The sequence below is a fragment of the Urocitellus parryii genome, chromosome 4 (genome assembly GCF_045843805.1).
Source record: "Urocitellus parryii isolate mUroPar1 chromosome 4, mUroPar1.hap1, whole genome shotgun sequence".
In the NCBI taxonomy this organism is placed as follows: Eukaryota; Metazoa; Chordata; class Mammalia; order Rodentia; family Sciuridae; genus Urocitellus; species Urocitellus parryii.
The window spans coordinates 4980173-5007626 of NC_135534.1; the positions used below are offsets into that span (position 1 = coordinate 4980173).

The 27454-nt window shown below is 63.5% G+C and overlaps 1 protein-coding gene across 1 annotated transcript; it reads right to left on the reverse strand.

The window, feature by feature from the left end:
- Positions 1-658: 658 nt before the first annotated feature.
- Positions 659-27454, reverse strand: Tpcn2 (two pore segment channel 2). Its single transcript, XM_026396602.2, has 25 exons — positions 27321-27454; positions 24170-24234; positions 23463-23539; positions 22946-23123; positions 21648-21764; positions 19866-19972; positions 19047-19122; positions 16835-16934; positions 15902-15967; positions 15490-15554; positions 14922-14998; positions 14346-14427; positions 14149-14235; positions 10830-10949; positions 10650-10709; positions 9364-9492; positions 8677-8726; positions 7336-7435; positions 5404-5475; positions 4777-4850; positions 4369-4450; positions 4170-4252; positions 3860-3941; positions 3407-3486; positions 659-2792 (listed from the first exon to the last, which is right to left on the reverse strand). The coding sequence occupies exons 1-25, from the start codon at positions 27433-27435 to the stop codon at positions 2714-2716; spliced, it is 2223 nt and encodes a 740-aa protein (XP_026252387.2). The 5' UTR covers positions 27436-27454; the 3' UTR covers positions 659-2713.

A 27454-nucleotide genomic window follows, 5' to 3' on the forward strand; every position in this document is an offset into this window, starting at 1 on the left:
CAACGCCACGACTCGGGACCCATGTGCTCGGGGGGCACGGAACGGGCAGTAGCCAGCGTCAGCTCCCCCAGAGGGCTCAGGCCAGCTCGCTGCTGCCCTGGCAACTCTTCCCCAAGGCCGCTGCCGCCTCTGAGTCACTGTTACCAAACACGAGCAAGACCCAGGACCTCGCCCTGGACCTGCTCCACGCCACCTCGGTCACAGCACCTGTGCCTTGTGCCATCCGCGCAGAGCCAGTGAGGCCCAGAAGCTCCTGGGGAGGAGCAGAAGTGAGAACAGCCCCTGGTGGGTGGGGTGTGCGGGTGGGAGCAGGCCCGCACCCGCCTCCCCAGCACCAGCACGGGGCCAGGCGGCGCTCCCAGGGGCTCTGCTGGCCATAGAGAGCCAACCCTCCCGGGTCCGGCGGGGCATGCGAGGCTTTCAGGCCATGGGGCTTTGGTGCCTGCCAGAGTGGGTCCCCTCAGTGGCCTCATGTGCTCCCCAGCTGACCCCACATGTCCCGCCCCATCATGAGCTGCTCAGACCCACAACCGTGTCACTCCAGTGTGTGCAGCACAAGCCCCGCGTCCAAGCCACAGGTGCCCACACCCCCACCCAGGGCCCTGACAGGCTGCTGTCCCGCGTGAGCCCCAGCCCCTTCCCCTCACCTGCCCTCACATCTACAAGCCCAGCGGCCTCCATCTCTGTCTCCTGCTGACCCTGCGGACACAGGCCTTCTTGGCACCCAGGACCCCGCTCACCTCCCCTTCCTCCGGCCTCCTTGAGGGCCGAGATTCCAGCTTCACAGGGTGCTGGGTGAACCTACGATCCAGCAGGACAAGCCCCGACCCTGTGCCCAGCCAGAGCACGGAGGTGACCATGGGAGACGGCTGGAGACGCTGCTGCAAGGGCCATGAGGGGCCAGCACACTCCTCAATGGGGCGCTCTCCATCACAGCTGCAGGGCCACCACGCTCCGCAGAGCGCCTGCTGAGAAGGAAGAGGGTGGACTGGTCACCGCACCAGGGCTGCCCCTCCCCCGGTCAGCACAGCCAAGTCAGGGCCCACCTTTGTCAAACTCAGTGCATATGAAATTGTCAGGAGCCCCCAGAATGCCCGCAAGACCTCAGGCCACAGTCCACAGGCGCCAGCATGCCCAGCCAGGCTCCTCCCTCCCCTCCACACACTCTTCCAGGGATAGCAGCTCCCAGCGTCCTTCCTGAGGGCAGCACAGCCCTGACCAGTGCCTAGCACAGGTAGCCCAGAATTATCCACCACCTGGCAAGAAAAGCCACTGAGGTGGCTCTGCACACAGCCCAGACACAGGTGGACAGCAGGGCCAGGGAAGGACAGGCACAGAGGCAGGACAGAGGGCACAGCTGTCCATCCCACAAGTGCCCTGAGGACCAGGCTCATTTGGAGATGGGACACTCCACAGTTCAGACAGGTCAGACCAGCCTTGCCTCTCAGAGGACTCGGGAGACGTCCACGGGGAAGGTGCCGCCCAGGTGGCAGCAGTGGCTTACGGGGTCCCAGGGCCCACGGCACATTGGAAAGAAATCAGCGGAACCCATGCCACCACCAGGTGGCGCCCAAACCTTAAGAGCAAGGGGTGGCAGGCCCCACCCTGTCCCCAGAGCAGCAAGCGACCCAACCCTGGGGGTCCTTCTGCCCTAACCAGCCCCCCACCCAGAGGCAGCCTGCTCCAGGAGGCCCAGCGACCAAGGCAGAGTGTCAGGCACAGGCACAGGATTCCAGGGGACACCAGGATCCACAGGAAGCCAGCTTGTGCAGTCACAGGCACCTAGATCCTCACGGTCCCACATTCTGGGGCTACTCAGTGTCCCTGGGCCCCTTTCCAGTATGTCATCCTCAAATCCCATCTCCACACCAGCTGGCAAGACTAGGGCGCCTGTGTCCTGCCGGGCGCTCACCCTTCAGGCCCACGGCAGACCTCACTCGTCCACCCACACTCTCCTCCATGAAGGGGCTCCAGGAATAGGCAGCAACCCCCCGAGCTGGCGCCCCAACCAGAGCCCTGGGCCAACCTGGGTCCAGAGTGGAGCGAGAGACGACATGGCCAGTCACACACGCTCACTTCCCCCCTCCCCACCCTGGCCCAAGCAGGGCCACCTCGGGCATGCAGGCCATCGTGCAGTGGCAGGAAGCCCCTCAGCCAGGTGTTGTCGCTTTCCCGAGCAGCCCTGCCCCAGCAGCAGGCCCCGCGTGGGTACAAAGGACAGACTCTCAGGCTCCGCGGGCCACCGTGGAATTATTGGCACTCTGATCCACAGAAACACCCGGCCCCCATCACGCGCACAACCCGTACATAACGACACACCCAGGTTCCCCCGTGTACGGCCACCAGCACCCCCAGGCCCGAGGCTGCAGGGGACCTGCCCAGCCCACGCGGCCCTATCCCTGGAGGCCTCCAGCAGGCGGCACGGGAAGGCCACCGCCTCTGGCTTCCAGGCTGGCTTCAAGGCCCCAGAGTCGCCTCCACAACAGAAAAGCAAGAGCCTCCCGGGAGCAGCTCGGGAAGGACGGCAGCAGGGCGCGGCCACCTGGAGAGCCCGGCAGCGCAGCGGCTGAAGGGCAGCAAGAGGGACTGGCTTCCTTGTCCCCTGCTGTCCCCTAGTTGGTCAGTCAGAGAGGAGGCTTGTCCTGCTTGGTCAGGTGCCGTCTCATCCTCAGCCAGCCTCTCTCCTGCCGGTTGGCCAGGGGCCATCAGAGCGTCACCTGCAGAGCCGCACGTGCGGGTGGTTACGCAGCCTGTGCATCAGCTCCTCCTCCTTGGGCTCCTCCAGGATGTCCCTGTGAGGCAGAGGACCACGGGCACCTCAGGAGCCTGGACCAGGCGCTGGGTGAGAGCCACAGCTTAGGGGAGGGTCCCCAAACCAGACGGGCCAGAACCAACACACAGGGACTGGGACCCCAAGGACCAGACCCAGCCTCGGGACAGACGCAGGGCCGCCAGCAACACCACCACAGGCCGGAAGGGCACTGCCGGGGCTCTGCGGCGGCTCCGGCCCTGGGCTCCGGCCCCAGCAGTGCAGGGAAGCAAAGACCACAAAAGCCCAGACATGCACTGGGCACAGCTGGCGCCCGTGCAAGAAATGAGACCCTCAGCAGGCCACCTCCTGTGTGACTGGCCACCTTCCTGGACCAGTACAGAGACATTCAAATGGTCACAGGAAGGAAGGTCACAGGAGCACCCAGAGGCCAGGAAACTGAAAAGGGGGCTCTTTCACGTGCTGGAGCCTCGTCTAGCAGAGAGCCCCAGCCCACTCCTGGCCCTGGCCCTGAGCTGCTGTGACCTACTCAGCTGTGGCTCAGGAGAAAGGGACATGGTGGCAGGGAGACCCATCAGAGCCTGCTGCTGCACTTCACCCCAGGAGGCTGCTCACAGCAGCTTCCCACGAACGCACCTGAATATGAGCTCTGCGGTCAGCTGCATCCCCGAGAGGTGCCGCTCATGACTGCGGGGGTCCCACCTGTAAAGGAAGTTCTGGGGAGCGGGAGGGAGGAGGGCGGGCAGTGAGTGTGGGCCCTGTGTGAGGCCAGCCCTGCTGCTCCCGGGCCCAGGTGGCCAGCATCACTGCAAGGGTGGGCATCTCACCCTGGACGCCTGGGCACCGGCAGCGACACTCCTGCCATGGCAAGGGCTGGGGCCCCTCCTTCAGCACCAGGCCCGGGCCTGAGCAGCACCACCGTGCAGCGTCAGGCGTGTCCCAAGAAAGCCCAGCAGCCAGGGCAAGCAGCACCCACGGCCAGACCAGCCCAGCACAGCCATCCAAAGACCAGGAAGGCCCAGCCCCAGCTTCCCACCAGTGACTGACACGAGAGAAACCGAGACAGGCCTGGGCAGGGACGTCCGGTACCTCCAAAAGCAGAGCCAAAAAGAGGTTGACCCAGATGACGGATGACACCAGCCACCACAACACAAAGTAGACCAGTGACCACCTGTGGGGGACAGGGGCCGCATCCTGGGGCAAGCAGGCGGGGAAGTCCAGTCCTGACCCCACCCAGGAGAGAGTACCCACGTCCTCAGCCATCGCCCAGGAGCAGCGTAGATGGGACATGAGGTCGGCCAGGATGCTCAGCCAGCCACCCCGCACTGTGGAGCCAGCTGGGGCACCTGGAGTGGAGGCGGCGGCCATCTGGGGGAGCCTGGCTGGGGGTGGGGCTCACCGGCCTGCGTAGCGCTCGTAGGCTTCCAGGAACACCTGCCAGTTGTTCACCACCATCACGTTCCACAAGGTGATCAGGGCTGCCTACGGGGCAGAGCAGGGTTGGGAGAGTCCTGGGGGGCGGGGAGCAGGCCTGGGGGCGCAGGGGGGGCCTGGGGGCAGGAAGCCAGGACTGGGAGGGGTCAGGCCACAGGACTCACCGCAAAGTCATCAAAGTTGTTGGCCCAGTACTCCAGCTGCTCGAAGCTGCCACAGGGCGCTGAGCCATTGTCGTGGGCCAGGCTGGGGACACAACACCCCTGTCAGCGCCAGGGGCCAGAAAAGCAGCACTCAGCACTGCCCTAGCCCCCTGCTCAGCCAGGACCTGCCTCAGGCCCCTGGGAAAAAGGAGGAAGAACAGAGTGTCCCCCAGGCAACATGACCACGGACACAGCTCCTCTGGACTCCGGGGCCACAGTGGGGCTCCAGGTTCTGGGCCTGTATTGCCCACCCCCCATCCCACCCACTTCTGCAGCCTGGACTCAGAGAGGAGTATGGGTGCCGTGGTTCTCAGGAGCCCCAGGCAGGGCACCCGGGGGGTGGGCACAAGGGGAGCAGGGACCCCTCACCTGTCATTGCCAGGAGCCACGATGGCACCTTGGAACAAGTTGATCCCTAAGATGGCAAACACGTAGTACACCACCTAGGAGCCCGGCAGCCCCGTCAGCCTGACTGGCCCAGAGCCAGCCAGGGTCTGAGAGGCCACAGCCTTCCGCCCTGGGCACAGGCTCCCAGCCTGGCCGCTGCCCCCAGCCATGAGCACCACTACTTCAAAACACTGTCGACCTCCGGGGCCAGGTGACCTCAGGTACCAGTGGAGCTGGGCAGGTGTGTCCATGCTCCCCAGGGGACCTGGGTGCTGCCTACCAATGAAACACGGCTCAGGGACCCCAGCTAGCATGGGGCCCTCCTCCCAAGCTCAGCCATCAGACAAAGCCATCCAGTCCCCAGTGTCAAGGTGGCCCTGGGATGGCATCCCAGACTCCTGGCAAAGGAATGCTGATCCAGCCCCACCCATGACAGCCCCAGGTCCCGCCTCCAGGAAGGGGAGCAACCTGGCTTCCTGCCCAGCCCTGCACCTGCCTGGCCTCACCTCCCTGCTGATGCCCCAAGCAGGGACCCTGCTGCCCACAGGGCAAAGTCGACCAGTCCACCCAAGTCCACTGCCCAGGGTCCTAGCACCCTCCAGGACTCACCACCAGGATGCCGCCAAATGCCCGCAAGTTCTGGACAAGGCCCAGGATGGTGCTGGCCACCACGGCCATCGGCTGCAGGTAGGAAGAAAGCACAGCCCCTCATTCCTCCCGCCCACTGAGGGGCACCAGTACCCACTCTACGACCCTGAACAGAAAGGCAAGGTGGACACCAAGCCACAAGCCACACACCCACAGGCACCCAGCAGCCACCCACACACACCTGGCCACACGTGGCCACACCCTGCAGCTGTCCCCACACTGCTCACACACCTGGACACACAGACTCAGCCCACAGCTGCCCACACCCACCGGGACACACATGTACACACATCCTGAAGCCAGCCACACACACTGGGACACACCTATACAGGTGCTGCATGACCTCCCACACACACCTGGACACACCTAGATGTGCACCTGGCTACCCACACACCCCCTCTCCTGCACACACCACACGACCCATACACCTGTCCACACACCACACCTACCTCCATCGACACACATCCACACCCCGAATGCCCAAACCCACCTGTGCCAAGAACTCCCCACATGGCCGGCCGCCTCGCAGGCCTAGTCCTGTGCCCCTGGGCAGAGCCCCTGTGTCTGCCTGCCCACCCGTGGGCCAGGGCAGCTCCGAGGAAACAGCCCTGGATGTGCCCACTAATACGGATCCCCACTGGCCAGCCAGGCCTGCAACCCCCCGCACACTGTAGGCAGAGGGGCGCCAGCAGGTGGACACCACAAGGGCGAGGGTGCAAGCCCACGCAGACACCCACATGCACACAGGTGCCTGAACAGTGTGTATGTGACACCGTCCTGCGAGCATGTGTGACATGGCAGACCCACAACCCACATGTGTGCAGTGTGCACACTGTGGGTGATGCAATGACACACACGCATGTGCTGTGCTGTGAGCACATGACTACACATGGTTACGAGGACATGTGACTGCATGGGTTATGGTGCAGTATGTGACTGCACCTGCTTATGTGGACATGCATCACTGCACGTGGTTATATGGACATGTGTGTGACTGACGTGGTTATGTGGACATGTGTGTGACTGACGTGGTTATGTGGACATGCGAACGCACACAGTTACGTAAACGTGGTTATGTTGACACGTGTGTGACTGCATATGGTTATGTGAACATGCGTCACCGCACATGGTTATATGGACATGTATGTGACTGCATGTGCTCTATGGCTGTGTGCAGGAGTGCCGTCTAGAGTTCACATGGTTGCACATGTGTGCCCTGCAGTTGCATGCAGCCGTGTGTGCACAGTGTGATTCCATGTGGACACATGTGTGTGCATGCATGTCCTGTGCAGAAGGCTCCAGCTCAGCAGCTCCCTCTGCACCCAGGACCCCAGCCACCTTCCATGGGAAACCCACTGCTGCGGCGAGCACAGGGGCATGGTACACCCTCAGGAGAGGTGGGAGGAAGGAACAAGACACCTGGAAGGGGGTCTGACCTCCTCAATCTCACCTCTCCCAAAAAGAGCTTAGGATGGGAGCAGCGCTCTGCCTCCACTCCAAGGGCTGCGCCTGAACCCACTGACCACCTGCCTGCCCACAGGTTGCGGCTCCTGAGGGCACATTAGAGAAATAGGGGCTCAGAGAGGCCACCAGCCACCCCCCACCTGCCCCTCGTACCACACCCCTGGAACCCAGACCAAAGCCTTTCCGCCATCTCCAGCACACGGGCTCCTGGGACAGCCGAGGACACGCACACCCAATCTCGGTGGCCCTGATCCTCACCACACGCAGGGCTGGACTCGCCTGCCTCTAACTGTGGCCCCACCTCAGATGCAGGCATGGCTGAGGTGTGCCCAAGGGCGTCTGGGGTGGTGGGGACGGTCTGTGGCCTCAGACTTGCCTGTCCCAGAGCCACACAGTGCTGAGGACGACAAGAGAGGCCAGCGCACGCACCTTCATGTTGGGGATGATGCGCAAGAAGCGGAACACGATGAGGATGTTCACCAGCCGCATCATGTCCCACAGCGACAGCAGGCCCCGCATCTCTGGCTTCCTGGGGAGATGCATGGGCAGAGTGGAGGCCAGAGACCCACCAGGGGACGAGGTACGCAGTAGGGCATGGCCTGCAGACAGCCACACACAGACCTCACGGTCACACCGCCCAGCACAGCCTCCAGGCATCACAGGGCAAAGACCCAATCTATAGAGGTCACTGAGTCCTGAACTGAGCGCTCAGGTCCCGGCAGAACAGACAGGTCCTTCCCCGACCCCATTTCCAGACCCCCACCTCCACTGTTCCGTGTCTCCCACCCCATTTCTCGGCCGCTGACCTCCAACCCTCTTCCTATGCCCCTCACCCCAGACCCCATTTCCGGTGCCAAGACTCAGTCCCACCCCTTGACCTGGCCCTGCCCCACCTGGCCCTGCTCGGGGTTTCTCTGTATGCTCCTTGCCCAGAACATCCACCCACCACTCCCCGGCAAGGACCAAGAGGAGGCAGGGTACAGTGCACACTAGAGACAAGGGGACGCCTGTCCTGGGGTGCAGGCGGCACAGCTTCTTGCCACCAAGGTGCTGGCCAAGCAGCTCCTGCAGGGCACCCAGGTCCTGGCACTGTGTCCTCCTGCAAGCTCTGGGCCCATGCCAGCCCCCAGGTACCCCCACGACGGGGCCACCTGTCCTGGCCTGCACTGTGCTCTGGGTCATGCTCGCGGCACCAACTGGTTACTGACAGATCCTGGGACAGGCACCACACCAGCAGAAGTCCTGGTGCAAGGCCAGGACCCACCAGCCCACCACACGTGCCCTCTGACTGGCCAGAACCGGGGCCAATGGGCACAAGCCCTAGCCCTACCACTATACGGGGGTAGACTGTGGAAGGGGACAACCAAAGGTCCCACACAGGACAGGTGCTCCCGCCAGGACCTTCCTGGAGCAGAGGGGCCCAGCTGATCCCAGTGATCACCAGTCCCCAGGCCTGAGTTTGGGGGCTCAGGAGTGTCTGCTTCTGGCCCTCAGCACCTCAGGGGCCACAGGCCCATGGCAGTGCTGGGACAAGGAACCCCTGCTGCTCAGGAGGGCACCTCAAGGGGGCCACTGCCCAACGCCTGGGGCACCCAGGCTACAGAACAGACCCTCACGAGCACAAAGAGGCTGCCCCCCTCCCATCAGGCAGGCCCCGCCCTGGCCGAGCTCGCCTGCTGCGCCACGCAGAGCCCTGGGCAGGGCCTGGGCCACCGGAGGCACGGGGTGGGGCTGCCAATGGGGCCCCCAGGGTTCTCCTGGGTCACATACCAGCCTCGGTAGGGGAACCCATACACAGCCAGCGTGAGGATCTCCAAAACCTTCAATGACAAAAGAAAGCCTTGTAGAGCAACGCCAACCCGCAGCCTGCCAACCACCACAGCTGGCGGGCGACCCATGCCTTCTCCCCAAAGGCAGAGGTCAGCTCCGTCTGCATCCCCCTGTTGTGGCTCCAGATGACAGGAATTGTGTCACTCTGGCCTAGGAGTTGCAGACACTGGAGCAGCTCAATCAAGGACAGACGGGAAGGCCCCGGGTTCTCCTGCAGCGTGGTCAGGGGCAAATGCTCCCGTGGACCACTCCAGCGTCCTGCTGCACCGCCCCCAGGCCCAGCACCTGGGGAAAGGCGTGGACACTCCTTTGAGGGCACCCTGGGCACCTGAGCACCTGAGCACACCAGCAGGCCCTCCCCCCCACCCAAGGTCACACTGAGGGTGGAGTGTGTGCGGGCCTGAGGGCCACTCACTCCACTGCACTTGGACGCTGTAGAAACCCACCTCCTGCGGCCCCCGGCACCTGCCAAGCAGCTCAGCTGGGCTAGGCCGGCCCCGTCCCTTGAGGCAGGAGCCCTGCTCCCTAGGCACTCGGGTCCTCAGCAAAGCCTCAGACCAGCACAGCCCAAAGCCACAGGCCGAGCCCACACCACACGAGGGGATGGCCGGGCACCTCCAACTTTACCAGCAGAGCCAAGGTGACGAGGCCGTCGAACAGGTTCTCGGGGTAGGACAGGTAGCCCCACGGGCCCAGGGAGAAGACCTTGAGCAGCAGCTCCAGCAGGTAGTACATGATGAAGACGCAGTTGAGCACCTGAGGGAGGAGGCGCCTCAGCCATCGCGGCCCTGCGGCCACACCACCCCCTGCCTGACACCACAGCACCCGGCACCCCGCTCTGCCCGTCTCCCCACTCAGGCCTCCCCAGGGCTCCCGGCTCACAGGGGCTCCCCAGTTCCTGGTGAGAGTTTGGGGGGGCTCCTCGTCAAAGGTGGTCTCCACTGGTAAATAAAATAGCCAGTGGCTCTCCCCTCCAGGCGGCCACAGGACCCCTCCCACACCACAGGCCCACAGCCCACAGGGAGGCGCAGGTCACGCTCCCAGGTGTGTGGCCTGCCTCCTACTCCCAGCGAACATGGCCTCCGTCCTCCTGGGAGGAGGTGACCACTAAGGAGGAGGAACAAACACCCGACTGCACGGAGGCGGCTGCGTGGAGGGGCTGGCACGGAGCCCCCTGGAGGGCCAGAGCTGGCTGCCGGCGCGTCCGCCTGGGGCCCTCCCGACAAGCACACTGCTCCAGTGTGGAGAGCAGAGGAGCAGGCCTGAGAGGCGGAGGCTGGCCTGGCACAAGGAGGCCCAGGCTTCACCCCAGCACAGAAAGACAAGCAAGGCTAAGACGGACAGACAGACACAGGCCTGCCCCAGGCTCCTCAGGAGGAAGAGCAGCCAGCCCCGCACCACCCTGCCCTCAGGGCCCGGGAGCCCCCTGGCGCCAGGCAGGGAAAATCCCGCCATGAAGAAGGGGAAACAGGGGAAGCCTGGGGAGCGCCACCCCCACACTGATGGAGTGACACCCTCCACTCCAGGCCTCCCGTGACAACGAGGTCACTTTGTAATTTGGCAAATCGAGCTTCATTCTTAGCTTTATTCTTAGGGAACGAGGGAACGTCATGGTTTCAGGGACTCAGCAGACCCCCTAAGGCAGGGGACAGCAGGGTGCTGGTGGCTCTACCTACTGCCCGGGAGAAGAACTTCAGCGCTGGGAGGGATTTAACAGGAGCTCTCCACATGAGGTGCAGGGCCAACAGCCAGCTGCCAGCTGAGAGCGGAGGGCCAGGAAGACCCTGCCCACGGGCCCCCAGCTCTCCCGGCCTCCCGCCACGGCGCCACTCTGTGCTCTGCACCAGGCCACCCTGCCTCGCTTCTCCTCAACACAGCGGACGGCCTGCTGGGCCAGGGATCCCAGAGCTTACCCCTAGGACAAAGTTGTCCCGGTCACTGGGGGCCACGTCCTCATCCAGCACCAGGAACACCTGCAAAGCCAGAGCAGAGGGCGGCTCACGGCGCCAGCAGGACACACGGCAGGCAGCACGGCCAGGGCAGGGGGCCTGAGAGACCCGCCTCCCACACCCACAGGGGCAGCCGGCGCTCACACAAATGGACACGAGGTTCGCCAGGGTGATGCAGTTGCCCAGGTAGTCAAAGTAGCGGTGGCTGAAGAGGAACTGGGCGCTCTGCAGCAACGGGGACTGGTAGCAGGGCCTCGGCGGGTGCTGAGGAGGGAACCCGCAGCTTAGAACCGCACGGTGGCAGGCCCGGCCGTCGAGGAAGCAGTCCCAAACCGCCTCCCCGCCACCAGGGAGCCACGACCCCACGGGCACCTCAGCAAGCCACGCTGGGACCCACGGCCATGTTAGGTGCATGCACGGCACACAGCCTGACACAGCCAGGCACAGCGGGAGTGCCCAGGGCAGCAGGAGCCCAGCGCCGCCGTGGGAGTTCCGGCCTGGCCCCCTCACGAGACCAGCACTTCCCAAGCTCCGTGGCCTTGCTTCAGACACCTCCCGTGTGCACAGGATGGGGACGAACAACCCGGCAAACCACACAGAAAGCCAGCGCCGCCAACCACACGTGGGCATTTCCTTTCAATCCAGTGAAGTTAGATACCATTTCTGTGGCAAAGGCCACATGTCAAGTGCCGGGCAGCCCCACGTGAGGAGAGGCCACTGCGGCAGGTGGGCAGAAAGAGAGCAGTTCGTCCCCACAGGGGGTTCCACACACAAAAAGAGAAAATGGAGAAGACACGGAGGCAGAGGAGGGGCTGCAGGAGGGGAGCACGGGGCCTGCACTCAGACGGGGCAGGGGCTGCCGTGGCCTCAGACTCACGCAGCTCAGAGGCCACCACGCCGGGCCACGGGAACAGAGGCCTCGGCATTCAGGTCCCGTCCCTGGGCTCCCAATTCATCCTTCGCCACCTGCCCCATGGCGACAGGCCAGTCCCCAACAACGTCCCTGGCCACCAGTGAGCATGAGGAACGCTGGACATGGTGGGAGTGCAGGCTCTGGGTGCCCTCTGGAGTGGGGCAGGGCTGTGATAGGGGGACCTCCAGAGTCCTCCAGCCACATGGTACTCCAGGTGACCCAGAGCTGCAGCCTGACCTGGCAACGTGGAGGCCAACGCCCAGAGGCCACCTACCTCCAGCACACCCTGACCACTGCCTCCTGCATGCCCACCACCTGAGAGCTGAGCCGCACCACAGAGGAGCTGCAGCCTGGGGAGGGGTCCACTCTGTACCTGACCACACACGGACACCTTGGCCAACAGAGTTGAGCACCCCATCACAACCACACAGCCACACGGAGAGAGCACTTCCATGCTGCATGTGACGTGGAATGACAAATCACGCAATTGGATGGGTGGCCTCCAGGGGCGGCGAGGGGGCTTCGCCACCCTTTGTTACTGTCCACGACAACCACCACTTCGTCTTTAACCCCAAGCCCCTCGTTAAGAGGACAGGCTTCTCTGGAAACTGGCAGGGAGGTCTCACTTGCAGCTCATCAGCATAAGTGGACCAGCAACCTGGGCAGGGCCAGGATGATGGACAGGAGCTGACCTCCCGAGTGCCCGTGACTCTGGAGGGGCCACCAAAAACCACACCCTGCCCACCATGGTGGTGGACGCCTATGATCCCTTCCGGAGGCTGAAGCAGGAAGATCTCAGATTTCAAGGCCAGTCAGCACAACTTCACGAGGCCCTGTCTCAAAATAAAACCGTCCAAGGGCTGGAGGGCTCGCTCAGTGTGGACCCCTGGCCTGGCAATGCTCAGGGCCTGAGTTCCACCCGACGTCCAGCCTTCCTGCTCCTCACTCCAACTGAAATACGGCCCTGCCCGCAGCCTGTGGGGAAGAGGGTGGCATCCAAACAAGCTGCACCACAGCTCTCAGGACTCTACCCCAAACTCTACCCACGGAAGAGCAAACTGGCAGACGGGGAAGGACAAGGCCAGAGCAGGGACGTGGCTCCAGTCCTGGGCCTTCATGGCCCTAGCCCGCCCTAGCCTGCTGCCCTGGATCTCGACAGCCACAGCCCATCTGTCTTCCCTGCCTCCTGGAGGCAGCACCCCCTCATGGACACCCACAGGTCGTGGCCCTGGGAGAGGGCAGGAGTGTGAATGTGACTGTGACCACAGTACCCACAGGTCTGCAGACGGCTGCCAGGGACAGCCAGAGACCAGTGGGCATCACTGGGAGAGCGGGGAACCAGAACCCTGGGTGGCCAGCTGCAGGAGAGACACCGCCCACTACACACCCACCACGCTCCCGGCCCTGGTGCTGCGGAGGGGGCCTCCACCTGGGGCAGGAGCCACCCCCTGCAGCAGGCTACACAGAGGCCAGCTGGCCGAGGCCGTCCCCAATCCACGCCGACGCCGACCTCCAAGACACTCACTCTGCACCTCCAGGTGACTCCACCTGACAACTCAGTGCCACCCTGTCCCAAGCAGGGGTGTGGTGGCTGAACACACACAGCGTCCCCTGCTGAAGTATCACTAGCCCTGCCAGGCCCCAAGAGGGACACCCCAAACGATGACAGGGACAAGCTCACACCATCCCACGCAGGTCGAGGTGGCCTAGAGACACCTGAGGAAAGCACGTCCTGAAGAAAACACGTGACAGGCTGCGGCCACGGGGGCCGGCAGGAGCCTGGCTAGCCCACGGCCCAGGGCAAGCGCTGCCTCCCAACTGTCCTCTGCTCAGCGCAGGCCGGGACCCCAGGGGCGGCTGCACTTGGAAATGGGGCTTTTGAGAGTTCAGCAAGTGAACACAGGCCTTCACGGTGAGGACCACGTGAGGAAGGCTCTCGCCACCTGCCGCCCAAGGAGAGGCCTCGGAGGAGCCAGGCTGCCAGCCCTGATCTCGGACCCCCAGCCCCAGGATGTCCGACGAGACCCTGAGCTGGAAGCCCCCGGTGCAGGCTCATTCCTGTGGCCTCCCTGCACGAACGTAGCAGGAGCCCGAAGGCAGGATGCAGAGGACTCTGCCTCCTGCCCTAGCCCTGCTCAGGTTCCTGCAGGGTCCCCAGGCCAAGTAGTGGAAATGGCAGCCCCTCCACTGCCCCTCTGCTGCCCAGGACACCTCTGCTCCTTCCAGGCACCTCCGCCCACCAGAACCTGCCACAGCCTCTACACAGTGCTGAACTGGAGGCCAAGGTCCGTGGCAGGATGAGAGGTGGAGGCTGTGCAGAGACAGTACTCCACCTCCAGGGCGGACAGGACCCCCGGAGGCAGCTCCCCGGGCCAGCCTGGCCCAGGCCAGCTCCCAGCGCTGGTCTATCTCTTCAGGTGAAAAAGTCTCCCCAGTTTGCAAAAGCCAAATGACCTCCGCCCAGTGCCCATGAGGGGAAACACCCAGCAGAGAGCCTTAGAAGAACGCGTGGCCCTGGGCTGGGCAGGCGGCACAGGCCCGCCCCGTTACCTCTCTGACCACACCTCTGTCGACCTCACTGAAGATCTTCTGGAACTCGTCAGCTGACAGCAGCACACCATCAAGGGAGCGCACCTTCTGCGGAGGCAAGCCTGTCAGCAGGCCGCAAGGGGACTGCCACGCCCCAGCCCCAACCCCAGGGGCGGCCTCGGAGAGCACAAAGGCTGGGCAGACATGGGAGCAGTTACCTCCGCGATGGCCTGCTTTTGGGAACTGCTCAGCTGGGCTTTCTCAAGCACCTGCAGGAAGTCCTGGGGCATCACCCCAACTCTGTGGGAAGGAAACCCGCCAGTGAGCACTGCCCGTGGCAGCCCTCCCCAGCCTCCCCGGCACTTGTCCTGGATACCCTCACTGCCCTGGGCAGGGCCTTGCCTGAGGGGCACCTCCCAGCAGCACCCCCTGCAGGTGTGCTACAGCCACCATCATCTAAGACCCAGGGAGACACTCGTCCCCTTCAGAGGAGCAGACTCCACTGCCACCAAGCAGCAGGTCCAGAACGCTCTCAGCGATGCCCTCGAGCTCTCTGCCCACGTCCACAACACAGCAGAGTGGACGCCTGGTGAGGCAGGAGCCGAGGCAGACATGAGAACAGCAGGAGCCCAGAGAGTATTTCCAGGATTCCAGATGAACCCGAGCCCGTGGCCAGGCAGCAGGGGCTGTTGGGGAGACCCCTCGGGGACGCCCAGACCCCACCCAGGGTAACAGCCGCTTTCCTGGGGAGAAAGGGCCCTGGCCACACTCAGGCCTGGAGAAGCCCAGCCTACCCTGTCATGGAGCAGAGGACTTCGTAGGCAGCACGGGTCCCCAGCCGCCTCCTGAACAGCGAGGTCTGCAGAGATTTCTGCAAGGAGGACGCTCTGAGCAGTGGACTCCCCCACACCCCGCCGGCCCCTGCCTCTCCCCCTCCCCCTCCCCCGAGGGTGGGCAGACAGGAGGCCCCAGCAGCCTCCAGGGAAGCCAGCCATCCTTGGCCTCTCCACCCCTCAAACAGGGGATGACAGATCCCAGGGGGGCTGTCCTCAAAGGAGGGAGGTGGCCAAGGCCCAGGGGAAGTGAAGCCCACTGGCTCACTCCTATGTGGGTCCCTGGCAGCTTCACTCTAAGGTTTGGGACAGCTCTGGGGACCCTGGGTAGCCACGGCAACAACTCCTGCACTCCCAAAATGACTCAAGGCAATGACACAGGGTGTGTCCCAGCTGGTCACGGGAGGCAGTGGCCCCTGCCTGACCCACATGGCCTTCAAGGCTGAGGGCTACCCCCTGGCCAGCTGGGGCCACTCCACGCTGGGTCTCAGACACTTCCAGACACAGCCCACAACACAGCTCGCCTCACCATGAGGTAGCCCCGGAACTGGTTGTAGATGATGGCGGTCAGCAGATTCATCAGGAACAGGCTCCCTGCCACAGAACAGCCTCGGTCAGCTCAGAGTGGCCTGGAGCCCCAGCATGGCAGGTCCTACACACTCCCCTGGGCAAGGTGAGTGGGCACAAAGAGGACTAGAGACCACGGTGGCCGGAAGACTCCTTGCTCGCAGCAGGACAAACACCTCGAGGGCCTCACGCCCCGTCTATCAGTGGGCACAAGCAGGCCAGGCCCGCACAGGTGGAAGGATGGACAAGGGGTGGCAGCCAGGGGTGGCAGGGCGGCAGGGACCGGGCGGGGAAGGTGTCTGCGGGGTCCAGGTCAGGGCACACCTGAGCACCGGGGCTGTGGCCTGGGAGGCTCCGCCCGACGGGGCGCTCACCTATCAGGGTGAAGCCAATGAAGAAGATGGCGTAGGCCCGGTTCTCCGAATACGCAGGGATCATCACTGGAAGGGACCAGAGACAGAAGGCTCGAGCCCGCGGGGACCCTCCCAGCTCCCATGTGACTCGGGCCAGATGCCCCACAGCACAGGAGGCTGTGGGAGAAGTAAGGCTTCTGGCTCGAACCCCAGCCTGTCACCTTGGGCCCTTCCCGGGACAGGAAGGTCCCATGGAGATCCATGGAGGACAGTCAACCCTGGGCCAAGCTGAGATCAGCCTCCCTGCGGCCAGACCCCCTTCCCCACAGAGACTAGCTGGGTCTCACAGCACAGGGGGACCAAGCTCAGGGCAGGGTCCTTGGCTCGCCCGAGTGGGCATCCCAGGCTGCCCGTGGGGAAGGCCTCATTGGTGCGAGCATCCCTAAGCCCAAATGAAAGGCACCAGCCAGCGTGGCAGAGCCACAGCCAAGCCCACGAGGCCAGAGGCCTCCCTTCTGGGTACAGCTGCACCTGGGCAGGTAGGGGACCTGCCAGCACCCATCGCAGCCAGCCAAGACCCCAGGGTCTCTCGCATGCAATGCTCCCCAGCAGCACGCACCTCACGCTGGGCCTGGGCAGCGGCAGGGAAAGTGGCAGGGCCCCAATGAGGCTGCCAGAGGGCCCACTGACCACCGCCATTCATCGTCACACAGAGAACACGGCTCACAGTCAGCTTCTCCGAGGAGAAAGGAGGCAAGATGCAGGGAGCAGGAGAAGCAGGAAAACAAGGAACCAGACAGAAAGACAAGCAGCAAGAAGGGAGAAAGGGATGAAAAACAGGAAAAAGGGACAGAGGATTCCAGAGTCACCCGTCTCCTGGTCGGACAGCCCTGGACGCTCCCTCCAGGCCGCGGGGCTCCGCCCAGGCCGCCTGCCCTGCCCACCCGCACACACCGTCAGGGTTGTTGGCCGTGGTCAGCAGCACCAAGAGGGAAGTGAAGGCGTCCAGGAGGTTCTGGAAATAGGTCAGCCTCTCCTTTTTCTCATGTTCATCCTGCCGAGAGCAGAGGAGGCTCTGGGAAGCCACACAGGCCTTCACCCCACGGCTGGGCCTCCAGTCGGCCGACCTGGGGACCCAGCAGCCAGGACCATCCACCAAGCTGTCCTCATCTACTGCTCCTCCACCCACCGCCCAGGTGTGCTGAGCATGGACAAGCGACTGGTGGTAAGGGCACCACAAACTCCTGAGGGGAGGACTTCACAGGCTCCAGGGGCCTGTCTGGCACACAGCCCCCACAGGGCCTCAGCAGGGCCAGGATGGAGCAAGAACGCGAAGGGCCAGGGGGTGGGCAGCAACTGGATGTGAGCTTGGCCCTCCTGGCTTGAAACAAGCCACCCCCCAGGCCTAGCTCGGCTGCTCTGAGCTGACCAAGGAAGGCCCCAGCATGGCACCTGGCTCCCAGCGAGCGCACAGCACCCATTTACAGACAAGGCCACCCCTGGTGGGCAGCTCCCCAGGAAGACAGGCGCCGCCCAGGGCCTGAACCCAACAGGGCTCCTGCCCCACCTCTACAGTCAATTCCTGTGGGGGCCGCCCATGTGACCCTCCGACCCCAAGCCCCCACCCCAAGGCCCACCCTGTGGGGGAGCAGAGGAAGCCTGAGCCCAGGGTTTCTGCCCCACCCACTGCCAGCAACGACAGGCTGGCCTGGGGCACATCCAGAGGTGGCATGTACACTGCTCCATGGGACCAAGGCCCTACACCAACCCGTCCTCAGAAGCACCTCCAACCCGACTGCGTGGGGACAGCCCGCATGCCGAGCAGGCTGGCCCTGGACTGTGCTTACCAAAGGGCTGAAGCGAGGTCAGGCACTGGGACAGTGGGCACGAGCAGGGGACACTGAGCAAGGCCACCCAGACCTGCAGGCGCAGGTGCCCAGCCTGCCTTCCAGGCCATGCTGGAGAGGGTAAGAACCTCACGGGGCCAGTCACCACCGCCCGCCCCGCCCACTCCAGCCAGGCAGGGAGCGGGGCTCTGCCAAGACCAAGGGTCTCAACGTCACCCTGCTCAGCCAGCTCCCCTGCTGGGGCCGAGACCCACCTGGAGGGGGAGCCACACTCCCAGAAGCTGGGGACACTTAGCACTCCCAGGCTAGAGGCCAAGGACACCTCCACCCCACACTGACTCAGCCTCCCCTGGGCTATGGAAGCGGCAACTGACTACCACCCTCATGGGACAGTCATGCGGAGGTCCTGGGGGTCAGCAGTAGGGCCACCTTCACAGTCCAGCACTGCCCTGTCACCGAGGGACACACCCAACAGACACAGACACACCCCAGACACAAGCACGGAGGCGCACACAGGCACACTCACACAGAGACATGAAGGCGTGGAGCCGTGGCTCGGGCTGACCCCTCTCCCGGGTTAGAAGTGCACCTGGCTCCCCTCCTGGGCGGCATAGCCCCAACCCTAGAGGTTCTTCAAACTCACAAAAACCAGCCCTGACTGCTGACCACGACCAGCCACATCCCAGGACAAAGGAGTAAAGAAGCAGGGTGGCCGAGGCCTGAGGCAGCCCGGACATGAGGGCAAACCCAGAGGATGGAAAGTGGGGGGCCCACAGCAGGCCTCGAGGCCAGGTGACAGGGGCACACCCTCATACAACACTAACCTGCTGGGGGTCAAAGGCTCAGCTGGGGCTGGGCAGAGCGGGGATCAGGGTCAAGGGCTGAAGACAAGGAGTGTTGGCAGGGGCACTCCCAGAAGCCAGTGCAGACCCAAGGGGCCCCAGTCAAGGAGGGGTGCAGAGGAAGGCTCAGTGTGAGGCTGGGTAGCCCCTTGGGGAGGGACCTACGAACTACCCCCTGGACAACCGGCAAGAAGGTGGCAGGGGTGGGGCAGGATGGGAACAGTGGCCCCAAGCCCAGGAGAACTGGGGCCATCAGGGCCCCAGCAGTGGGGCGCTGGGAGCACTAGGGCCCCTGAAGGTAGACCTTGGGCTCAAGGTGGCCACGTGACTCCTGGTTACACCGTTCAGGCAGGGCTGCGAGGCCCTCACTCCCTGCGGCCTGGTGACTCTCCACAGACATGTGCACAGACCTTGCTGGAGGGTTAGCCAGTGCAGAGGACAGCCCAGCCCCACCTCTGGCCACGCCCACCACCTCACCTCCTCGCCCACGGTGAACAGCAACGTCCCAAATATGGTGAAGAGGCAGAGGTGGACAACCAGCAGCAGCCCGACGCTGGGGAGAGGGCGGGGCTCAGCACCCACCAGGTGTAGGCCCCCGCCCACTGGCCTAGGGGGCACCTGGGGCAGAGTCAGGCACAGCCATCCCCTCCTGTCCCCAGAGGACCTGCTGAGCACTCAGCCCAAGAGGCTGGAAGACGGCCTGCTCCTGCCTCGCAGAGCCGTCCTTCTGTGGTGGGACAAAGACGACCCCAGGGGCATGACCCAGGGCCCAAGGGCACCTCCATCCTTCTGGCTGAAGGAGAGGGACATCAGCCAGATGTGCCACCAAGGAAGGGATTCAAGGCAGAGGGAGGACTATGAGTGACATTTTTGTGGGCAGGGGAGGGGACTTATGGAGAGCTAAGACTGGCCCCAAGAGCCCCAACTTTCTGGTGATGACAAGGACTTGCAAGCAGGGACGCCATCAGAACTTTTTAACACTCAGCAGCAGCCACAGAACTGCGGGTGGAAAGAGTGGAAGGAGACGGCGGAGCAGGGGCAGGGGACCACCACTGGAGCACAGGGGCAAGCAAAGACCTGTCAGGGGGCACCCCAGTACCAGCAGCCACAGGGGAGGAGCAGCAGGTCTGCCAGGGCCTTTCAGGGGGCCGCCAGATCCAATGACCTCCTCGGAGCGCCAAAGCACCTGTGGGCCTCTCAGGCAGCACTCTGGGCAGGAGTGCCCAGGCCGATCCTCAGGCCCTCGGGCTATGCACTTGCACGGGAGCCCTGCAGCCCCAGGAACCCAGAGCACACCTGGCCATCTCTGGCAGCGACCACCGGATGCACTTCAAGGTCTTCTTCATCATGGAGGAGTTCTGCAGCAGGAAGAAGGGGCGGAGGAGCCGGCGGATGCGCAGACGCTGGAAGAGCCCAGGGCAGACTCAGAACCCTGTCTGTGTCCTCACTTGTACCCACCCCTGCCATCCCAGGGGCAGACATCCCAGGGGACTCAGGCCCATCGAGGGCCCTGCTGGATTCAGCACCAGCCTGCCAAGCTCAGTGGCACGTCACGGCCATCCCTTCCTCTCTAGCTTGCCCTGGTCCCCGTTGACAGAGCCAGCTGCACTATGGAATGACACCTGGGTCTGGCGTTGCTCAGGGGTCAGCAGCCTCTCCCTCACACAGAACCTGGGTCCTACTGGATAAGGTCCACCAGCACCCGGCACAGCAGGCCCTCTAGAGGGACCCATCCAGGAACTTGCTGGCCCTCTCTGGGTTGCGTCTGTCATCCTTGGAAGGGCCCCAGCCCCGGGCATGGGCTGAGCAGGCCAAAGGGAATGGAGGTGACCTAACACAGCTAGGGGCTCCAACCTGCCCCCGCTCTGCAGGGGCATGGGTACCCCGCATGCCCAGACGCAGTCACAGGCTGCCCACAGGCAGAGGCTCTGGTCTTGTGGTCCGGCATCACAGGGCTCCCCCCACAGGCCATGCAGTATGACATCCCCACTCAGCAGCAGGGAAGGACAGAGGTCAGTTAGGATATGACCAGCTGGACAGCCAGGGCTGTTTCCGTGCGTGCACAGGTCCTGGCAGGCGGAGGCCTGTTAGTGCTTACCAGTGGACTCTTCCCACCGCCCCTCCTCGCCCTTCTCAGTGAGGTTAGCTTGGTAACTCAGCCAGTGGGTTAGAATATCTGCTGGCCAGTCAGGCGGATGCCCTGACTGTCACTCAGCTTCACGATTGCTGGGCCGTCCTCCCCTTCTCAGAAGGGAGAAGGGCAGCACTTATGGGAGAGCCAGAGGCTGCCCCTCATAGCAGCAGGAGGTCATGGAGGAGGCTTTCCCTCTCGGGCAGTGGCTCCCTGCGCTCATGGGCCTGGGTCTGCCAGCTGGAGGTGGGAGGGCAACGCACTCCCCCCCTCTACTGCATTCCCAGCAGCAGCCCCCGCTGGGCCACCCCTCCCAGAAGTCCAAAGGCAGGGAAGGTCCCAGCTCTGGAGTCCCCTCCCAGGGGCTTCAGGTGCCAATATGCCAACAACCCCCGGTATCTGCTGGTCTTTCTCCACTTCTCCCTACAACAGCACCCGATGGGTCTCCTTCCCCCACAGACCCTGACAGACGCGGCTGTGAGCGGCCGACCTGTCACCGCTCAACACCACCAAGGCACCCAAGGGTGTTCTGCAGGGAACAAAGGCCCTGTGGTCAGAACTCTGGGGTTGGCTGTGCAACACTGCTAGGTTGCACAGAGCTTGGGGTATGGCTCTGGGCATAGCAAGGGACCAGGGTGGCACTTCCATGGAGACCCAGGCAAGTGAGTCTGGCTGCCAGGCGGGCTGAGGGCCAGGAGCTAGAGGCCCAGGATGTGCTCCCAGGTCATCCTCTCATGCTCGGGATGCCCAAGGACGCCTCCTGCCTTCTCCAGGCAGCAGGTCACCGTGCGCAGGTGGGAGCATGGTTCCCTGCCCAACAGGAGCCCAAGGGCTACAGGGCGAGGGCAGCGCTAGGCAAACGGACAGCAGCTGGATCCCAGACAGCAGCACCTGTGCCCCACAACCCCAAGGAGCTCCCGCCACCTCAGAATGTCCTCACCACGCACCTCCTGACAAAGGAGACAGAGGGACACGGTCCAGTCCACAAGAGACACAGCCAGCACCACGATGTAGGCCAGCAGCCACACATTCCTCTGGAACTGGGCCCGCCCGACCAGGAAGCACTGCAGGAGACGGGGGGGCGATGAGCAATGCGCCTGCAGCCAGGCGGGGATGTCAGTGCCCACTGGAGGAGCCCACAGAGCAGGAGACTGCCCCACAGGGCCACCTCCACGTGGTCAGGAAGTAGCCTCTGGCCAAGAGCACCACCACTAGCTGTGCGACCTCAGCCTCATGGGCCTCAGCGTCCTCCCTGGTCACAGGGTTCCCAATTTGCCCATGTAAGCCACCAGTGCAGGAAGGCAGGCTGGGAAGGCATCCTGGGGGGATGGACAAGACAGTGCCCAGCACAGGGCACCTAGACCACAGCAGGAGGTGACGTGGGCTGGGCTTTAGTCTGCTCTTCCCTGTCCTAACCGCCACTCCCACCAGCAAGACAGCCTCCTGAGGTCACCCCTGCAGATAAGAGCACGTGGCCACTCTCATCTAAAGGCCACCAAATACACCAGCCACTCAGAACAGCTCACATCAACTTCTTACCAGTTTTGGTTCCAGTTTAAAAATCCCAGACCTGTTGACCGTTTGTGGGTTAAAAAGAGAAGGGGAGGGCTGGGCTAGGGCTCAGGGCAGAGCGCCTGCCTAGCACGAGGGAGGCACTGGGTTCAAGTCTCAACACCACATATAAGCAAGGTTAATAAATAAAGGTCCAACAACAACTAATAAAAACATTTAAAAAAAAAAAAAAAGATGGAAGAACTGCCAGAGCCTGCCTCTCTCTGCACACCCCCCAGCATCCAGCCACGCAACCCACCCCTCCCAGGAGGGACTGCAAGGCAGGCTCCCAGCAAAGGTACCGCACCACCAGGAGGCCACGTGCAGCCTGACCCAGGCCATGGGGGCCCTGGGACCACAGTTCTGGAAGGCTTCACTCAGCCTGGAGAGTGCCGGCCCTTCCGTGCCCAGTGGGGGAGTTGGAGGCTCCTAGGCCGACAGAGCCACAGGCCCACATGAGCCACAAGGGCCACCCGCAGCCTCCAGAGGGATCTTGTCACAGACAGAATCGAGAGTCAGATGTGCAGCAGCCACTGTGTGGGCAAGAGACCCCTTTCTGTCCCACACCCTCCTCTTTAGGGGATGACAGGGTGCCCTTAGGTGAGACCACTCAGTCCTCTTGTGTAGCCGCACTGTGCCCCCACAAAGGTCAGCCCCTGAGTACTCCCAGAGGCACCCCGGCCGCCCACCGTACCTTCACAGACACGTCGGTCAGGAAGACCAGCAAGCACAGCCCCTCGATGCCCTCGGTCAGGCCACAGGGCGGCTCCCAGCGCAGGGAGCGGTAGCGCACGTCGGCAGTCTTCGTGAGCGAACACGGGGTCTCAATAAAGGCCAAGGCCAGGATGCAGAAAATGGTGAAGCTCAGGATCCTGGGAAGGAGGCAGAACATGGTTAAGGCACAAGCAGCAGCTGCCCTCAGAGCCAAGAAGTGCCTGGCAGGCAAACGCAGGCCGCTCGGGGTCAGCAGGGGCTGGCACCTCCCGGCCCAGTACTGCCCCGGGCTGGCCGAGCATCCTGAGAAGGGAGCTCTCATCACCCGGAGGCCCACCGCCCTCACCAGGGCTCCCGCCTCAGGGAGACTAACGCCCCCTCTGAGCCCACAGGGAGGGTGCCCACCTGGACAGAAGCAGGTAGAGTCTAGAATGGGTGAGGCCACCACCCCCACCAAGCAGGACATGGAACCCCACACGCCACAGGTGCACTCTCACCGTTGGCACGCGTTCGAGTAGTAGCATCGGTAGAGCCACATCGAGCCGGCGTCCATGCGGTGGGAGATGGAGCGGTACTGGGAGGGAAGGGTCGCAGGGAGGACGTGAGCAGGGCCCTTCGCAATGCCAAAGTCCTGACGGCGTCCCCACATTACCACAGGCACAGCCAACACAGGGCACACCCAGCCACCCGCTCGGTCAAGCCCAGGGGTAGGGATGGATTCTGTCCCTCTCAGGCAGGATCTGTGTCGGCGCGTGGACCCGGCCCAGGTGCCCCCCCGCTGCAGCTGTAGACCCCCTCAAGCTGCCAGACTTGCCAGGCAGACCGAGTTCCCCAAAGGCCAGCTGTCTAAGGGGACACTGGGGAAGATCTGCAGAAGGCACAACTATGTCCCTGCCTACCTACGAGGCTCTTCTATGTGTGAGGCCTGCCGCTGTCCCCAGCACTACGTCCTCCTCTGGGATGTCGCCCCACCTAGGACCTGGAGCGGGGAGGCCCAGGACAGGCCCTGGCATGTGGTGAATCAACACCTCAAGGACCGCAGTACCCAGTCACCTACCTCTTCACAGCAAGAACTCCAGGACAGCCACCAGGCCAAGGGCCCGCTGACATGCTACTAACTCGCAGGCCAGCAGCTGAGGCCTTGACCCAGGACAGCCAGGACTGGAGGGGCAGGGAGATGCAGCAGCAGGGAGCCCACACTCACCTGCATAGCATCTTCAATGAACACCACAGCCTGGTCGATGCAGAGGTCCCGACTGGCCACGGCGGCTGTGGGCAGAGGGGACACGTCCAGTGACCATGTAGGATCATGAGGCTTCACCCTCCATGGTGGTCTGACAGAAGACCACTAGCCACAGATCCCTCCACCCTGAGCTCAGCACCTGACACCTGGCCTCCGCAGGTCCCCACCAGAAGGGGAGCGTGGCAGCCTGAGCTCCTGGCACCAGGCCTAGAGAAAGGCAGCTCTGCCCTCAGGACCACCACTGCCCAGGGGACAGAGTGCAGAGGTCAGCTGCCCCCAGCGAAGCCCTATGGAGAGCAGCAGCACTCTGCAGAGCCCCAGTGCTAGACTGGGGTCCAGAGACACTCTCCCACCCGGGAACTGGCTCTGCAGATGTCTCCATTCTGCCCAGCAGGAGTGCTGACAGCCACTGCCCGGTTCTGAGAGGACGCTGTGAGGTACAATTCGGAGTACAAGAGCCCCAGCCAGTCTGGCACCCAAGTATGATCCATGACAGGGCTGTGTCACTCCTTAGCCGCTGGGTCCCACCACCAGCCTCCTGCATGTCCCCAGCATCCCCAACAATATAATGGGCTACCATGACCAGCCCACTCCACCCACCAAGGTCACAGAATTAACCCTGACACATAAAATGGAAAGCATCGAGTACACAGACCAAGCAGAGTCCCACTCCCTCCTGGTCCCTGCCCTCAGGACCAGGAACCCAAGTCACCCCAGGGAAGAGCCCAAGCAGCCACCCAAATGCCAGGCCTCTTCCAGGCCCCCCCTGGCAAAGGGAGCTGTGTCCTTCACCATGCACAAGCTGGTTCTCAGGGCACAGGAGGTGGGGCCTCCTGGAGGCCCAGGTGATGGACGCAGCCAGCCCCTGACTGAGGGGGCTTTCAGGAAGAGCCTGGGCCAGCTGCTCACGGGCATCTCCTGCCCCTCAAAGCACAGCCAGCAAGTCACCTCCCCCGGGCTGACTGGCTCAGACCCACACATTCAACCACAGGCTCAGCCTCAGGACCCTAACTGTTCCCACAGAGGTGCTGCGGTGTCCCAGAATGGCTGTAAACAGACGCTATCTGGCTCTGTGCCCAGCACACAGCAGACCCCAAAGCTGACTTACCCAGTGGGCAATGAACAGCCCGGGGAAGCAGAGGGTCTGAGAGCCCAGCCCTCACGCAGGTCCCTAGAGGAGGGACGGACACCAAACCACACTGTCCCTGTGGTTCACTTCACCTGGTTTCTGGTTGTTGGTCCTAAGATTCTGGGTCCAACCATCAGAGACCACCCAGCCCTCAGTACCAGGAAGGCAGTCCCACCTGAAGTCCCAAGGGATCTTGTCACAAATCCTGGGAAGCCCACACAGCATCCCATGAGTCCTCCAGGGTCACACTCCGTCCAGCCTGGTACTGCAGGGGGACCCCTCTGCCCACCACTGGCTCGTGCTGCTTCTCCACCCTGTCCCCCACCATGTCATTCATTGTGACGGTGGCCCCGCCAAGCCCTTACCCAGGCTGCTGCCTCTGCCAGGGGCACCGCCCCACCTTGTGGGAATGGGATCTCACCCTGGGCAGCTCACCTGCCCATCAAGGTGGCAATCATCTGCCCACACCCCATCACCCCACTAAATGGGGGTCTGCAGGCTTGGGGATCCCTCACTCCAACTACTTCTCCAGCTGTAGAAGGGAGATTCTGACCCGGGGGGAAAAGCACTCTTCCCAACCTTCGATGGCGCCCTGTTAGGTGGGCTGAGCCAGAAGGACCTGGCCACAGGGCCCCCCAGGTCCTTGAGCACTCTATAGCAGCAGCTCCCCTCCCTGTGGAACACAGGGGCCATCTCAGAGCCCAGCACAGTGCTGGGACAGAGGCAGAACTGCCCTCACCACAGTGACAAGGCCAAGAGCCCTGAGACCCCCTCATCAACACTGCCCACCCTGGCTCCTGTCTCAACAGCCAGGGTCGCACCTGCCAGAAGTCCACTCGGCCAGACTGGGACCTGCAGCTTCATGGCTCTCCTGCCCTGGACGGCCAGCGGCACCCACACCACCTCCCGGATGCTCTCTGAATCACACAGGCCCCTCTACCAATCATGGCCCCCTTTTACTGAGACCCAGAATGGATTAGCAACTGCCATCCTCACACAGCCAAGTAGCAGCCCCAGAGAGGCACCCAGCCCTCCAGACACAAAGCCTGTGTCCCCTGAACCATTCATGTATCCTGTCCCAGCCTGGCAGGAAGGATGTCTGGTCCCAGGAAGCAACTTAAGAATCTCCCTGGGGGCAGAAACAGTGTGGCCAGCTCGTGGCCAGCTCAGCTCTAGTTCCCTTATCTCCTGTCATGTCAGGCACCTTCAAGGATCCACCACCCCACAGGTGGTGGTCACTATCCCAACACAGTCCCCTCCAGGGCAGAGGAGGAAGAAGCCCAGAGAGGGAAGTGGCAAGGCAGGACGGTCCAGTGTGTTTCTAGAAGCAGTCACCGGTGACCTGGGGCAGTCTCGGGGCCTCTCCAAGGCTGTTTCTTCCTGAATAAGATGACACAGCGCCTTCTGCCTCTGACCCAGCACTAATTCCCCTGCGGTCAGCCAGGGATGGTGGATTCCACCCTTGCACCCTCCTAGAGATTCTGCAATCCCTGACCAGAAACAGGAAGGGCAGGAAGAGGCTGGGAAGGGAGAAGGGCCCCAAGCCCACAGCTGCTGGGGCCCACCTGCTGTGACCAGGCCAGGAAAGTCACTCCAGGAGTCTGGAATCCCCATGAGCCACTCCTGGCGTGTGACCTTGAGTGACACCTCCCTTGGGCCTCAGTTTCCCCCACAAGAAACAGGGAGAAGGAGGGGATGAAAGTGCTGCCTCCCAGGAGCCTTAAGGCCACCACGGAAACGCCGCCGTCTGGCCAGCCCTGCACCCGGCGGGGGCTGCCCGACGTCCTCTTCCCCGGCCCCTCGGGGCTGGCCACGACCCCACAGCCCCGACTCCGCCGGGCTCGGGACAGCTGCTCCCCTGCGCCCGGCCACGCTCGAACGCCGGCCGAGTTGGGCCCCGGGAAGACTCGAGGGTGCGGGGACCGCGGGACCCTCGCGGGACCCCGGCCAGCCCGGCCCCCTCACTAGGCCCGGGCCGCTCACCAGGACCAACTTGGACGCTGCGGCAAGTGGGCAGCGCCTGAGGGCAATCGCCGTCACCGCTGCCGCTACGGGCACGGCCCAGTAGCGGCTTGGACTCGGCCTGGAGCTCCGCCATCCAAACACCACGCGCGGGA

What these genes read in the sequence shown, in the direction of transcription:
- Tpcn2 (XM_026396602.2), bottom strand. Translation starts at nt 27,435, where the DNA reads ATGGCGGAGCTCCAGGCCGAGTCCAAGCCGCTACTGGGCCGTGCCCGT. An exon ending in TCATTGAAGATGCTATGCAG is followed by an intron (nt 23,540 to 24,169) that starts GTGAGTGTGGGC and finishes CTTCCCTCCCAG; the next exon opens with TACCGCTCCATCTCCCACCG. An exon ending in GGGTTCCCCTACCGAGGCTG is followed by an intron (nt 7,436 to 8,676) that starts GTATGTGACCCA and finishes GCATCTCCCCAG; the next exon opens with GAAGCCAGAGATGCGGGGCC.